The sequence below is a fragment of the Pteropus vampyrus genome, unplaced genomic scaffold (genome assembly GCF_000151845.1).
Source record: "Pteropus vampyrus isolate Shadow unplaced genomic scaffold, Pvam_2.0 Scaffold233, whole genome shotgun sequence".
Classification (NCBI taxonomy): Eukaryota; Metazoa; Chordata; class Mammalia; order Chiroptera; family Pteropodidae; genus Pteropus; species Pteropus vampyrus.
The window spans coordinates 1181844-1196582 of record NW_011889014.1 but is presented as its reverse complement, the minus strand read 5'-3'; the positions used below and the strand labels follow the sequence as shown (position 1 = coordinate 1196582).

Below are 14739 nucleotides of genomic sequence, written 5' to 3'. Positions count from 1 at the left end.
AGTTAGGAATTGGACAAAAAAATTGGCCTTTTTGTGGACAGATCTAAGACTTGATCCTAACTCCTGACCACCAACCAATTCAGTGCTTTTGTTCACTTTACATAGTTTTCCTTTTCCAACTTTCAAGTGTATATGGTTTTTCTCTTATACTGTGCCCTAGGAAATAACTCCGCCAGTCAGAAGTTTTACACATGCCCTAGTTATATAAATGAAAAATTCAGTAATAGATGGGCTTACAGCATATCTTATTAAGCATATTCTAAACACATGATGAGATTCTTGAAATAATGCAAGATAATAATATAGTCTGTAAATTATATTTATAAAATAACATATTAATTTATTATGGAAAAAAATAAAATCTTTCCACTGTATATATAGAGAGCTAGTTAATGACTTTATATTTCATACACTGGATTTTAAACACTCTAGTGCTCAAAACTGTTACTTTGGTTCACTCATTGCTACTGTACAGCTGGCTGAATGTATGAAAGCAAATCCAAGGGTGGTCACCAAACAAGACGTGATAAAGCAATATTTTGCTAACAGTTTTAAAACATTTTAAACCCATGACATGAAAAAGAATAATGCAAGAAGTCTGAATAGAAAGGTTAATTTACCACTTGCAGTTTCTGATTTGATTGGAGGAAGGCCTTTTTGTCGGCGTTCTCTTTCTTTTTCTCGATCCCGTCTTTCTTGGGATCGAGATCTAGGAGAATGTCGGCGTCTATCTCTAGACCGAGATCTAGAACGTCGATGACGAGACCTTCGAGATCTAGAACCAGATCGAGATCGCCTCCTTTTTGGCGACCTAATATTTTCATGAGAGAGAATAGATAGCACGTAAAGGAAAAAAATTTTAATCTAAGTATGTATTAATTAAAAAAAAAATAAAAGTAGGTAATTTAATGTTTAGATATGTTAAACAAGAATTTGACAACAGGGAATTCATTCTAAAGATTAATATGTTCAAAGTTAGAAGGCATACATGTATTTTAAATGAGATAAAGAAGGTTGCTAGCTTATGTAAGTATCGCTCATCTTTGATACCTCTGGTACTATAAGTTACATCCTTGTATTTAAGATGCTAATTGTCACCACTGAGATATACTGTGACTTCTGTTATCTATCGTCTCAGTAAAGTCTTCTTTTCTGCAGCAATTAAAAATGTAAGCTGATTACAGTATTAATCAGCTTTCTACTTTGTTAACCGATAAATCTGTAAAGCAATTTTATTATTAACACATAATTCTTTTAAATCCACGTACACGATCTGTATGTAGGCATTAGAGTAACTCAAAGGGAAAAAATGTGGGTAAGATGACAAACTCACCTTAAAATTTTTTTAAATTAATACTTCTGCTCCCGTTCCATAGACAAATATATCAAGTGTTAATTTATTAACCGCATATCTAAAAACAATCCAACCTGATTTTAATCTCTATGTCTCCTAAGACATATAGGCTTATAAACCATTTCCTATAAATTACCTGGATGCTGACCTAGATCTTGACTTTCTGTTATCAGAGATATGCCGCTTAACTTCTTGAATACAAGGTTGTTCTACTTCCATTTCCTTTAAAAACAAACAAACCACCATTATTACATGAGAAAAGTGGGAATTATAGAGGCAAGAGGACAAAATCTAAAAAATGCTAAATTACAAATCTCTTGCTCTGAGATAGTTCTCTTATGATTACTTGAGATCAAATTACTTGTTTAATAAATGACTGGCCTTTAGTAGGAAAACATTTTTTATACGGTTTACGACATTAGAAGAAATACTCAACTTCCGGAAATTACTTTGTATAGGTTATGTACTGTTTTAATAAACCATCACCTAGAGTGGTGAGCTAGGCACTGATTAAGCATTCTATACTGTCTCAATCCTCAAGAACTGTATGAAAATTGGTACTACTATTATGTCCATTTTCCGGAAGAGAAACTTGGGCCACAGAGAGGGTTAATATGTGCCCAAGGTAATAGCCTTTCTTCATATTAAAAAATGAAGATAACAAGCAAATAAGCAGGAATCTGTACAGAAATCAAGGCAACCAAAAAGATCATCAACAATCAAAAATGAAGTTATACCTGATGTGCCTTCTGTGTAAGTGGTTCATTTTGTGACTGAAAAGAAGCTTGGAAAGGCTGCTGAACAGGTGGAGTTGGAGGAATCACAGACTGAGCCATGGGAGGAAATGGAGGTGTAGGAAGAAGGCCAAATCCTGGCATTTGTCCATTAGGAGGAAGTTGAACCTTTTGTTTTTAAATAAAGTGTATGAGTAGATTGAAAGTAATAGCTACCAAAAATAATCAGAAAAACCCTTACTTTATAGATAATTTTTATTGAAGATTGTTATGTATCCAAGTATACAAGTTAAAGATCCTATAACTTGTTTTAAAATTATGAATACACAGGTTTGGCTTCATAAATTTAAAGACATAACTTCCTCATTTATGTGAGAACACCATGTGACATAATGAACTTAAGTCAGAGGTACTCTTTTGCAAATTGTCTCTCTTCAACTTTAAAGGCAATTAAGCCTTTTGGGAGAAGGAGTAGCTAGAAGCATTGACTTTCTAGGTTCACTTTTAAAAAATTTAAAAGGAGTTTTGGCTAACATGCCATGCCTACTTTTAGGATTTCAAATATAATGATGATGACAGTAAATCACACCCTAACATATTTTTGCACATGCTATTCCAATACGACTAAATGTAACTATAATGCCACAAGGGTATTCTTTCTAAATTATTTATAAACTTTCAGTAATTGTTAAAACATTCAAAATAAGTTCATAAGTTTTCTTCATATTTTAAACAGGCTTATAAAATACTATTCAAACTTCATTCACCAACAAGTCATTAAAATTATGGTATTAATTTCTTTTATCAAATGCACAGAATGGACTAAAAATGATAAAGAAAAGAAAGTGAATGTAGTTTAAACTGACCTCTTAGAATCCTTTCTAAGTTAAGGCTATAAAGTATTATTTCTCAAGGCTGATGGTACAAAAGAATCACTACACAATTAATTTTAAAAAACTGACTATAGCACTAGAGGGCCAGGATTTGTATTTTTTTTAATGCCCCTCCCTGCCTTCATTAACTGAGATGCATAGTAAAGTTTAGGAAACTCTAAATTAAAAGATTTAGTAAAATAAATCCAATGAACAAATCTCTACTAACTTCTTGCAATTCTTGTGTGCTATGCTCCTTTCACTGCAGATCTCAAACTACAGTTCTGAACATTGAGAAGTGAAAGCCCTCTAAAGCATCTAATCACACATTTACCAAAGAGGTTCCTTGCAAACAAAAGAGCCAAATAATTAAATAGGCCAGTACCCTGAAACAGAGCCATAATCTCTCTCTAAACTACATTAACAAAAATACCTATTATTAAATTGTAAGCATGTATGTAATATTCAGCATCCTTGTTTCAATTAAAGCAAAAAGCAACTCAAATCAGTTACGTGCTCAACAGCTTTTATTGCAGTTGTAGTACTACTTAGCCAATCACACAGCTAAATAATAGTGGCCTGTGAAGTGCAACCCAATTATTCAAATGCAGCTGCAAGAAAAATGCTTGTACCTGATGGTGCACTGGATCCTGCTGTATTGCCATCATTCGAGGTTGAAACTGATCCATATTTTGATGTTGGGTATATGCTGGCTGCTGCATGGCATCTCCAGGAAACCCGCTAAAAAAAAGATGAGTAATCCTTTTACCGATTCAAAATACGTGAGATTCTTAGCCACATTTATACTACAGAAGCATAAAAAACATTGTTCAGGAATCATTAATAATCAACATTTTACTGAATCATGTTTGCCTATATGTTAACTTATGTAATCATCATTATTCTTCCCCCAAAAAGCCATTTTTAAATTGTAAATCTCATGGTATCCCCTTCCCATTAGCAAGAAAATCCAAAATATCACAATTTTAAAAAACAATGACTCTATATGAAAGATGATTTTGTTACTAATGTTCCTGACATTATGCCTCACAAAAGTTACCAACTCTGTATGTGCTGAGGAATCAAAACACAGAAACTTACAAGGGAGCCTGTGGCGGAGAAGTAGCAGGTGTGACTGCAGCAGGTGCCGTTGCAGCCGGAGCAGGCGGCACAATCACAACGGCAGATGTTGTGGTGGCAGCAGTAGCAGCAGCATCTTCTTTCTTTGATTCTTCCATAGCTTCTGGCTCATCATCATAGTCAAATCTATCAAGTAGCTTCTGGAATAGGTACATAAACATTCCATTTGAAAATTCTGATTTTGATTCACTGTGCAAAAAAACTTGATAAAAACAACAGATGTTTATACCATCATCCATAATTCCACCATGCTGTCACGTACAATCCTATCTTCCAACCTACCTAGGACTTTGGTTCACAGACAAACCATTTTTACACAAATGGCATTTGGAAAAGACAATTTTTTGTTCTGCTTTTCTTCCCAAATTATAAATGCAGTGTTTTCTTTCTAGTTTCTACATGTGTACTTTATCGTTAATTTACAATATAAATATTTTACTAAAATAGTCATGTTTCTACACTAAAAACTTTTGGAACTTTGCACACATGACAATGGGTGTACATGTCTTACCCAAGCACTATATATGCCTAGAGAAAAATGTCTATGTGCTGCTTGCTCAACAAAATACTAATATGAAAAAGGAAAAAGAGAACGGCACACACAGGGCCATCGAGAAGTTTTACCTCCTATGTACTAGCTTCTTTCTTAAAACTTCACAGCTGACCTCAGATTACCAGAAACTTTCATTAAAAGGAGGTGAGGGGGCACTTCACAAGATCACATATCTAGAAGAGCCATTTAAAAATATTACATTTATTCAGAAAGAAAGGAAGTAGCTTAATGAACACTTATTACTGTGTTTTGGTAGGTTACATACAATACTTCATCATCACAAGGAGCATGAAATGTAGATATATTTTCTTCTTTTTTACAGCCAAGAAAGCTAAGGCTTAGGTCATTAAGAAATGTAACTGATTGTATAGTCAATGAAATGCAGAACGTGGACACTGGTCTTTCTGACTTTGAAGCCCTCACACTCTGGCATTCCATGAGCAATCTTTTCTCTCAAGCTGTGTCCATTATGCTCATGGATTTCCAACCTCAAATTCCTAAATTTGTGGTGTTCTGTGATAGTTCTGCCCAGAAATTCTGGTTCTACCATCCTGGACAACAGATTTCTAAGTTAGGAAGAGAAAGAAACTCTCTTCTTGGACACCTGTGTTTCCCTCTGTGTAATTTTAGGCCGTGTGAGTAAAAGTTCTTATTATAAGCACGGGATCTAATAATATGGCCTAAGCACCTTGCTGTTTTACATACATTAGTTTATTAATCCTCATGGCAATAAAATATAGGTACTACCATCACTGTTTTACAGTGATGAACACTGATATTTAAGTATCTCAACATCAAGATACAGTAGAGTACAGGAGCCAAAATTAAAACTTGGGTTTAAATTGCCTACAAAAACCAAAAACTATGATCTTTACAGTTTATCACATACAGATATGTTCTTTAAAGTTTCATTATTTATACCTATTGTTTTGGGAAATGACTAAATATCTAAGAATAACTGAAAGAAAAAACATGTAAAACAAAAAAAAAACTGTAATAAAAAACGATTCTGTATAAAAAACTATTGGTACTTAACCTATGAATTCAGAAATTCTTAAAATGTATGATAAGTTCATCTGGAAAAGTATGCTGTTGTGGTTAATTGTATGTGTCAATCTGGCTAGGTTAAGGTGCCCAGGTGTTTGGTCAAATACTAATCTAGATGTTGATGTGAAGATGTTTTAAAATTGTGATTAACATTTAAACTAGTAGACTGTGAATAAAGAAAAACTCTCCCATAATGTGGGTGGACTCTGACCAATAAGTTGAAGGTTTTAAGAGCAAGAACGTGGGTTTCCTGAAGGTATTTGCCTTAAGCCGACAACACTGACTCACCTGAATTTCCAGCCTCCAGTCTGCTCTACAAGCTTCCAATTTGCAAGCCTCCACAACTGAAGGAGCCAATTCCTTAAAAAAAATCAACCTAACTTTCTCTCCCCCGCCTTTCTCTCATTTTCTATGTGTACTTTTGTGTGTTCATCAAATTGGTTCTGTTTTTCTGGAGAACACTGACTAACACATATGCGTCTATAGAATAGTCAAAGAGAATTTTGGGAAAAGAAAGGGGGGAGGGCAAAACACAGAAATAAACAAATATATTACCAGTGAGACAGAGGAGTGTTTAAAGAAGACACAGAAACAAATGGGAATTTAGTGTACAACAAAAATAGGGAGAATTGATATTTCCAAAAAAATAAAGATTTATCCTGAACCATATTTTATTTTTTATTTTTCAATGAGACTTGAGAACCATAATCTAAAGTAGGCTCCAGAAGAACTAGAGACAAACATCAAAAAAAAAAATATGAAACTACTAGAAAAATTCACAATTAAAAGAAAAGCATAGGTGAAGAAAGGTTTCCTAATCACAACACAAAACTAATAACACGATATGTAAGAATTTATGTTCACATGTGCATGGAAATAGGTCTGAAAAAAGACATAAATCTGATCAAAGCAGAGTGAAACTGCATCCCTTTTACTTGAGAACTTTCTGTATCATTTGCATTTTTTCTCTTATGCATGTACTCCTTCTGTACTCAAAAACTGCATCCAACATTCTTCAATACAAGTACCATAAGTCACTAAGATATAATGACAATCAATACTCACTGCATGGATTCTTAATTTGGACTACCAGCAATAAAGTTATTATATCTTAGAATGCAGGAAAGAATAAGAAATTTTAGAGATGATTAAAACTAAAAGATATAATTTAGTTCTAAGATTTTCAAAGTTTTGTGTTTTTTGGAGTGAAACTTGTAAAATGAAATAACATTTTATATAGCCATAAACCCAGTAGAAAAGACATGAAACAGACAATAGTGGAGTTGTTTGTGCTAACATTTCAACAAGCTCTGAGCTTCCATATTCAGCACACCTATGTATCCTTAGTGGCAGTCTCCTAAACATGCCAAGGCCCAGCAGAGCAGTTGGGAGACACTGAACCAACATGAACCTTCGTATTAGAGATATGGTAACTAGAGAGAGAAAAAAAAAATGGCATAGATGATAGAGACTCTGTTTATCCCTCTGGTGACCAAATAAAAGTTGTGACGGAAACAAGGAGCAGCAGCAAGGAAAAGTCACCTGGGTCTAGATGAACAAGCCATACAACTACAGAGAAATCCAAGAAATCACCCTGCAACGGCAGAAGGTAGGATGGGGCGAGGATGTGGGGCTGCCCGGTCCCGAGCGGCTGAGTGAGATGGAGGCTGCGGCAGCGGCAAATGCCTCTTAAAGGGGCCCTGTCTGCGAGCAGATTTTTCGGGGTGATGGACCTGCTCACTCTGAGCACCACTGCTGATTTGACTGCATGCAGGGAGCATGAGGAACTTACAGGGAGACACTGTTGGAGTGAGGGTCGAGGCGAGACTCACTTCGTACAGAAGTGCCAGCAGTATCTATAATTCCCTGTTGAGCCCTCCCCCCACCAGTGTGGGACGCAGAGCCACCAGAGCCATAACATCATCAAACTGGATAACAGAGGTCACTCTGCCCAGAGGATTCCCTGAAACCCAGCCTCCCAACTCGCAGTCCCACCCAAGACACATACAGGTATATCCTCAGCGAGTCAGATGCTCCTTGCTGAGCAGCGCCTAGACTCACACTGGAACCAGCTGGCCTCAGTTTCTGGTGTGGCCTCTTGAGGCAACTGTAAGTACAGCATCTGTGGATTGCTTGCTGAATCTTGACAGTGGCCCTGGAGGGGTAGAGGCCTGGGCTAAGTTTGGCCTGCAGCTGAACCCCTCTCAGGACTGTGCCACTGGACACCTACTTCACAAATCCACACTAATAAGACCAGGAGACTTAGGAGCTTTGCTTAGTACATAGAAACAGACACGGAAAGGCAGCCAAAATGGGAAGACAAAGAAGCAGAAACCATATGACAGAACAGAACAGAGATCCAGATATAAGAGAGTCAAGTAATCTAACATACAGAGTTCAAAACACTGGTTATAAAGATGCTCAATGAACTTTTAGGAAGTGTAGGTGAATTCAGTGAGAACTTCAAAAGAGATAAATATAAAAATGGAAATGGAAATTATAAAAGGGAACCAGTCTAAAATGAAGAACACATTATCAGAGATGAGAAATATATTAAATGGAATAAACAAAGTGAATAAATAAGAGGATCATATGCCTGTACTTAGAGGACAGGACAGCCAATCAGGACATTCAATCAGAATGGCAAGAAAAAAGATGTCAAGACTATAAAAATAATTTAAGGAGGATATAGAACACTATGAGGGATCCAAATATTCGTCTGATCACTGTATCAAGATGCTGAACAGCTGTTTGAAGAAATAATAATAGAAAACTTCCCTAACCTGGTGAAGGAAATGGACATAAGACCCCAGGAAGCTCAGAGGATTCCAAAAATCAGGGATCCAAAGAGACCCACACCAAGACACATTATAATTAAAATGCCAAAGGTTAAATACAAAGAAACAATATTAAAAGCAACGAGAAAAACAAATAATTACATATAAGAGAACACCGATAAGACTGGCAGCTGATTTCTCAAAAGAAACTATGCAGGACAGAAGGGCTTGGCAAAACATATTCAACAGGATGCAGACCCAGGATATACAACCAAAAATAATTTATCCAGCAAAGCTATCATTTAGAGTTGAAGGACAGATAAAGAGCTTCCCAGACAAAAATAAGCTAAAGGAATTTATCACCACTAAGCCAGTATTACAGGAAATGGTGGTGGGACTTCTTTAAGAAGAAAAAAACATGTATCAAAAACAGGAATAAAGAATGGTAACAACTACATTCCTATCAATAAGTACCTTAAATGGAAAAGAATTAAGTGCTCTAACCAAAAAATAAGAGTGGCTGAAATGATAAGAAAACAAGACTCCTACATATGAAAATGAAGGAGATAGAAAAAGACATTGCTTTGATGGACCTAAAAGGTATTTAAGTTAGACAGAGAAAGTTAAACACTATATCATTTCACTTATATGCAGAATCTAAAGAATAAAAAGAACTAATCAAAACCAGACTCATAAACATAGTGGACAATTTGGTGTCGGACAAAGAGGAGGGGGATTTGGGGGGTTGGGAGAATAGGGTGAAGGGCTAAAGAAGTACAAATTAGTAGCCGATGGATGGTCACAGGGATGGAGAGCATGGCATTGGGAATGCAGTTAGCATTAATATGTTGGCTAGGTGGAGGGTCAGGGGAGGGAGGGAGCAAATGGGGGCATCGTTTTACAAACCATATAGATGTCTAACCAATGTACTGTATACTTGAAACTAAATTAAAAAATAATAATTTAAAAATGATCAAAATAAAAAAATATAAATAAGATGGCAACTAAGGGTTTTTAACAGCAAAAACACAAAGCAACTTAAATGTCTATCAATAGGGAAATGGCTAAACTGTGATATGTCCACATAATAGAGTATACCTAATAAACACTCAGTAAAAAAGTAGATCTAAATCTATTAACTTTAAAAACAATAACAGCGACAAGAGGATTAAGATCAAAACAAGCAAGTTAAGAAGTGTGTGTGTGTGTGTGTGTGTCATGACCAAATAATAGCAAATATCCACAGGAAATTAACAGTGAAAAGATGTACAGCAAAATGTTACAACAGTTATCTCCAAGTATGGGGATTAAGAGTGAATGTTCTCCTGTTTACTTTTCTACTTTTGCTGAAAAATTTTGCGATGTGTATGTATTATATTTAAAACCAGAAAAAAAAAAACCAATGTTTTGCTGTCAAGGAGGGAAATCCCTCAAACCACAATACAACAAATGAAAAATCAACACAGAAGCTAGAAAAGGGCTAACTTCCACATTCCAAGTTGAGTGATATAAACAGGGGGGTGGGTTATTTATGAGAAGCATACCTTGTCAAATGCAGTTTTTTGTTCAGGTGGGGGGAAAGCAGCTTTTTGTTCAGGTGGTTGTGCAGGAGCTGTCTTTAACTGAGCTGTGATAGCCTGAACCTGGGCCATCACGGCATTGTCAATGGCAGGAGACTGTGGTTTTGGAGGCTGCTGAAAAGTCTGAAGGATCTGCTGAAGCTTAAAGAATGGGAAAACTGATAAACCACATAACGAAGTATATAACAAACAAACAAAAAACCTTAAAGGTGACTAAAAAAGCACAGGTAGAGAGTAAACTAGAAAAAGAATAAACATTTTAGTAATTGTCAGGTTTGTCGTGAATACATCTATTGGGGATATAATGAGTGTCACTTAAAAGTTAAAATGTACGCTGATGACCCCAATGGTAGAAAATAATGGCCACAAAGAAGAGAAAATACACTGAATTGTGAACAACGTAAACATGTTTTCTAAAAAATGCAAAAATCATCTCCAACCCATTTAATTTTGAAATCAGTCAGAAACGGTAGAGTTGTGATCAACAATACTGGTCACTTAGCAGATCAGAAGTTCCCTTCAAAAGGGTACTACTCTTTGTTCTCAGCGTGCTGTTCCCTTGTTTTTCACCTGTCCACATTTTCCCGTTATCCCTATGCCATTACTTTCCTAGTCAAGGCTTTTCTAGCTGAAAGAAATATTTCCTCCCCTAAAGGTATTCATTAATTAGGAATAGAAAGAAAGAAATGACAATAGTACCAAACTGCAAATGATTTAATATGTAGATGAGTAGTTTACCTGTTGACCTTGAGTTGACTGAAACAGTTGGGCCACAGCAGCAAAAGCATCAGAGCTAGGCAACTGTGGTACAGTTGGTACAGAGTTTGTAGTGGCTTGTGGGAGTTCAGAAGAAACTTTAACTGGAGGTGGAGGTGAACCTAAAAATGAAAAGGTCATTAAGGCCTAAGAAAACTTTAACCTAACAAAATTTCCTTTTTAAATTCCACTAAGCTTCTTTACTAAAATAACATTCCATTCAGTTTAAGACGCACTAAAAATACAGATTGTGGTACTACAGTCTATACTATAACAAGTACTAGAAGAGCATTTTTTATTAGAAATAAGAATTATGGAAAGAAAACCATACCTTCCTCTATGTAAACTCAAGTTTCCTTCTTATGGAAAAATTCCACGAATATAAATAGACTCTAAACTTTTTATATACAAAAAAAAAAAATCATACCATTTTCTAAGCTCTCAGATACACTTGACCATACCTTCATTATTAGTAACATTTTCTGCCACTGGGGCAGCATTACTGGTTCCTGCTGCCATGTCCAAAAGAGGTTGAATAATTTCAATTTTGAATACTCCATTTTTCTGCCAAAGGTTCAGCACACGAACTATTTTACTCTGTTATATGTGAGAAAACATGAATATACAATAAATATTTGCATAAATAATTTATTATATCTCTTACAAAAAAAAAAAAAAAAGAGAGAGAAAAACAACCCTAGGCTAATTTTTTCTTACCATGTCTGTTTTCTAAACAGGAAAACAAAAGCTATCATTAGAATCACAATCTGATTAGACTACTCTAACCAACCTTTCTTTAAAAGTTTAATCTAGAAACAGAAGGAAAAGAATGAAACAAGAAAGGAATATAACCTAGAGAATCAAAACGATGTATTCAAATAATAAATTTAATAAACTTTTCATTATGTTTTACTTATGGTTAAAAGAAACTATTGCTGACCAAGAAAACCCAGTTTATCTTATAAAAGTGAAGAATTTCTTTAGGATGATTATATTAGTTAAAATATTTAATAAACTGGCCAGTAATTGATAGGTAAGTTACTTTGTAGACCAGTTAATATGAAGGAGATCCAGAGAAGATGTGTTATTTGGGTTAAAACTTTATCTCCTATTCAAGGAATGATGATCTTCATGTCTCCATTCTCCATTCTTCATTCTTCTGAGTAGGTTTACCAATATATTTCTCTCACCCACTGGAGTCTATACACAGTAAAACCAGCTATCTTGATGAGTTAAATACTGCAGTCTGATTGGCAATGAATACCACTTACGCTCTCACATCTCTACATACTAGGTAAAGCCATCAATTATTGGTCCCTTCCTACCAGAATAAGCAACCATCTGAGATGCCTTTCTCTGCTACAAGTAAATCTTAACAACAACGTCTTCCTGAAAGCAAGATAGTGCTCCTTTCATATTCCAACAGTACAACATTCCTGAAGGATTTTACAAGAAGATAAATATGAGGTGACCACTACAGAAAAAACTGGCTTTTATTTCAGGTTTAGATTATCTTTCTAGTAATACAGTAGGTTTCAAATATCTAAAATATATTTAAATAGATTAAAATGAATATAAAAATAAAAACAAGAATGTAAGTTCTAATTTAAAAATTATTAACTATACCTTATCTTCAGATGGACAAAGATATAAATATTGGAATGTGGCAGTTATGTTTTTAGAGAATCTTGGCCCAAAAACATCTTTATCAGTTCCAAACTGATGACGAGACTGTCGCACAATTGAGTCGATTACATATAATCCTGGAACTTTGTATTCTGGTTTACACTACAAAAATAAAGAAGTAAAAGTCAATATAAGAGAAGTCAAATCACAATTTGACACCTATTCATCTCACTTTTATGAAACCTTGTATATCCAATGACAGTTTCTACTTAGAACCACTTGAATGTCTAGCTCTTTTATTAGCTAGCCTGTCGAATTCCCCACAGGTCTATAAAGAAATACCATTCTCTCGATATTTCAGAGCCCCCCAGTATTTTACTTTTCTCTGATCCCTCTCCCTCCCCACACACAATTTCCCAAAATCAACATTACTTTATCAATCCCTAAGTCACTTCCACACAAATCCATTTGATAGTCTCTACTCCAATTCCTCCTGCTCAAAACAATAAATTTTATCTTTTAAAAGTATGAAAAGGGTAATTTTAACAACATACCAATCTTAATTCTGTTCAAATACAGTATCAGAGAATCAAAAAACAGTAAAAGGAGAGGTCATTTTTGGCCTATGAAATTGTAAGATAAAAAGAAAAAAGAAACACACACCTACATACATTCAGGTGTTATAATCTTTATAGATGATGATTTAGCAACAAAAGCAAAGCCGTATTTGATCCAACAATTCTATATCTAAAAATTTATCCTAAGAGAAACAATTATTATGCATCTAATTTTTTCCATAGGCCAGCCAATGAAGTGAAATGTCCAACGACAGGGAACTGACTAACTGTGGAAACAATCATGAAATGAAATACTTGCAGATGTTTACGATAAATTCAGTGGGGAAAGCAGGTCATTAATCAGTATGTCTCCATTTTTCTTTTAAAAATGTACATGCACATAATAAAAAAATGAGTAGATCCAAATGTAAATATGTGCAATGATGTGGAGTTGTAGCATACAGGAAATTTTATTTTTCCGTTTTACTTATTTGTACTTTGATTTGCTACTATAAAAACCTCTATGACCATTTAGAGCTGTTGAAACTCTAACTCCTGTATCTTAGCCAGTATTCAAAGGCCATGGATCAGAGATGCTTCCATACATATTAGTATGTACTACATGGGGGAGAAGACAGATGTCTAAGTCTCTGTTCTTATTCCTCTATTGAGATATACATGCTAATCACAGTTATAAATCAACACATTACAACTGGAGAACTGAAAATGGCTCAATTATGATAGGAGCTGGAAAAAGTTGGAAAAACTTTATAAAGTGATATCATTTGAAATACTCCAAGATGAGTTCGATGTCAACAGAGTGAATGGGGCAGAGGAGACACATTAGGCTCAGGGAAGAGTCCTGCCCAGTAGATGAGAAACTGCTAAGTGCCTACCTCCATAGTAAGTACTCAATCTTAAAAAGAAAAACACACACACACACACACACACACACCCCCCAAAAAAAACCCTCTAGAGATTAAAAAGAATCTCCAGTGACAACATCTTTGTATAGCGGCTTTACAAGCAAGCATCCAAATTACAATTTACAAAGTAAATTACAAATACTGAACATAACGAAATGAGTTAATAATAAAATGGATAGTTACCTTTTTGATGAATTTTTCTACTATTTGAACTACATGCTTATAAAGCTGAAAAGAATTAAAAGAAAATTACTGTAGTTTCCATATTTCTGCATTTCCTATAATTAACAAATACGTACAACCTTGAAATTTGCACAATTTGAATAATTCTCAAGATAATATTGAATAAACCATGAGAAATCTACAGTCAACAACTAAAAAAAAACCTTTCAAACAGAAAGAAATTAATTAAAACAAAAACTACAAAAATCCTCCCAAAGAGGTCTTTTTCTTAGATTTTTAATCAATAAACCTTCATAAAACAGTGTACCGGGCAATTTTATGAGACGGATAACAATGGAATTGGAACTAACTTATGCAGTTTCTACCGTGAGTCACTTATTTAGGTTCAATCTTGGGTATGAAATTTAATTTCATGGGGCCCAAGTTGTTGTTTGTTTTTAAAATAAAAATGAAGCTAATACTCAGCTGATTTATGACAAGAATTAAACGAAATAAAGAAAAAAAATTGCCATTCTACCTCTACTTCTGGGAGTTCAAATTTTTTAGCAACATAAAAACAAAAGATAACTGTGAGGGTAATGGATGTGTTAATTAGCTTGATTGTGGTAATCATTTCACAATGTATACATGTTAT

The 14739-nt window shown here is 34.8% G+C and overlaps 1 protein-coding gene across 1 annotated transcript in view; it reads right to left on the bottom strand.

The window, feature by feature from the left end:
- The window catches only part of SCAF4 (SR-related CTD associated factor 4), a gene marked incomplete at its 5' end in the record, with an annotated part of 36444 nt that extends 22288 nt beyond the window's left edge, over positions 1-14156 (bottom strand). Inside the window, 10 exons of the mRNA XM_023519719.1 lie at positions 621-811; positions 1491-1576; positions 2092-2256; positions 3593-3701; positions 4062-4240; positions 10022-10198; positions 10796-10935; positions 11275-11410; positions 12440-12601; positions 14106-14156. Of these exons, the coding sequence (XP_023375487.1) occupies positions 621-811; positions 1491-1576; positions 2092-2256; positions 3593-3701; positions 4062-4240; positions 10022-10198; positions 10796-10935; positions 11275-11410; positions 12440-12601; positions 14106-14156 (1396 nt within the window). The remainder of the gene's footprint in view (positions 1-620; positions 812-1490; positions 1577-2091; positions 2257-3592; positions 3702-4061; positions 4241-10021; positions 10199-10795; positions 10936-11274; positions 11411-12439; positions 12602-14105) is intronic.
- Between the last annotated feature and the right edge of the window lie 583 nt (positions 14157-14739).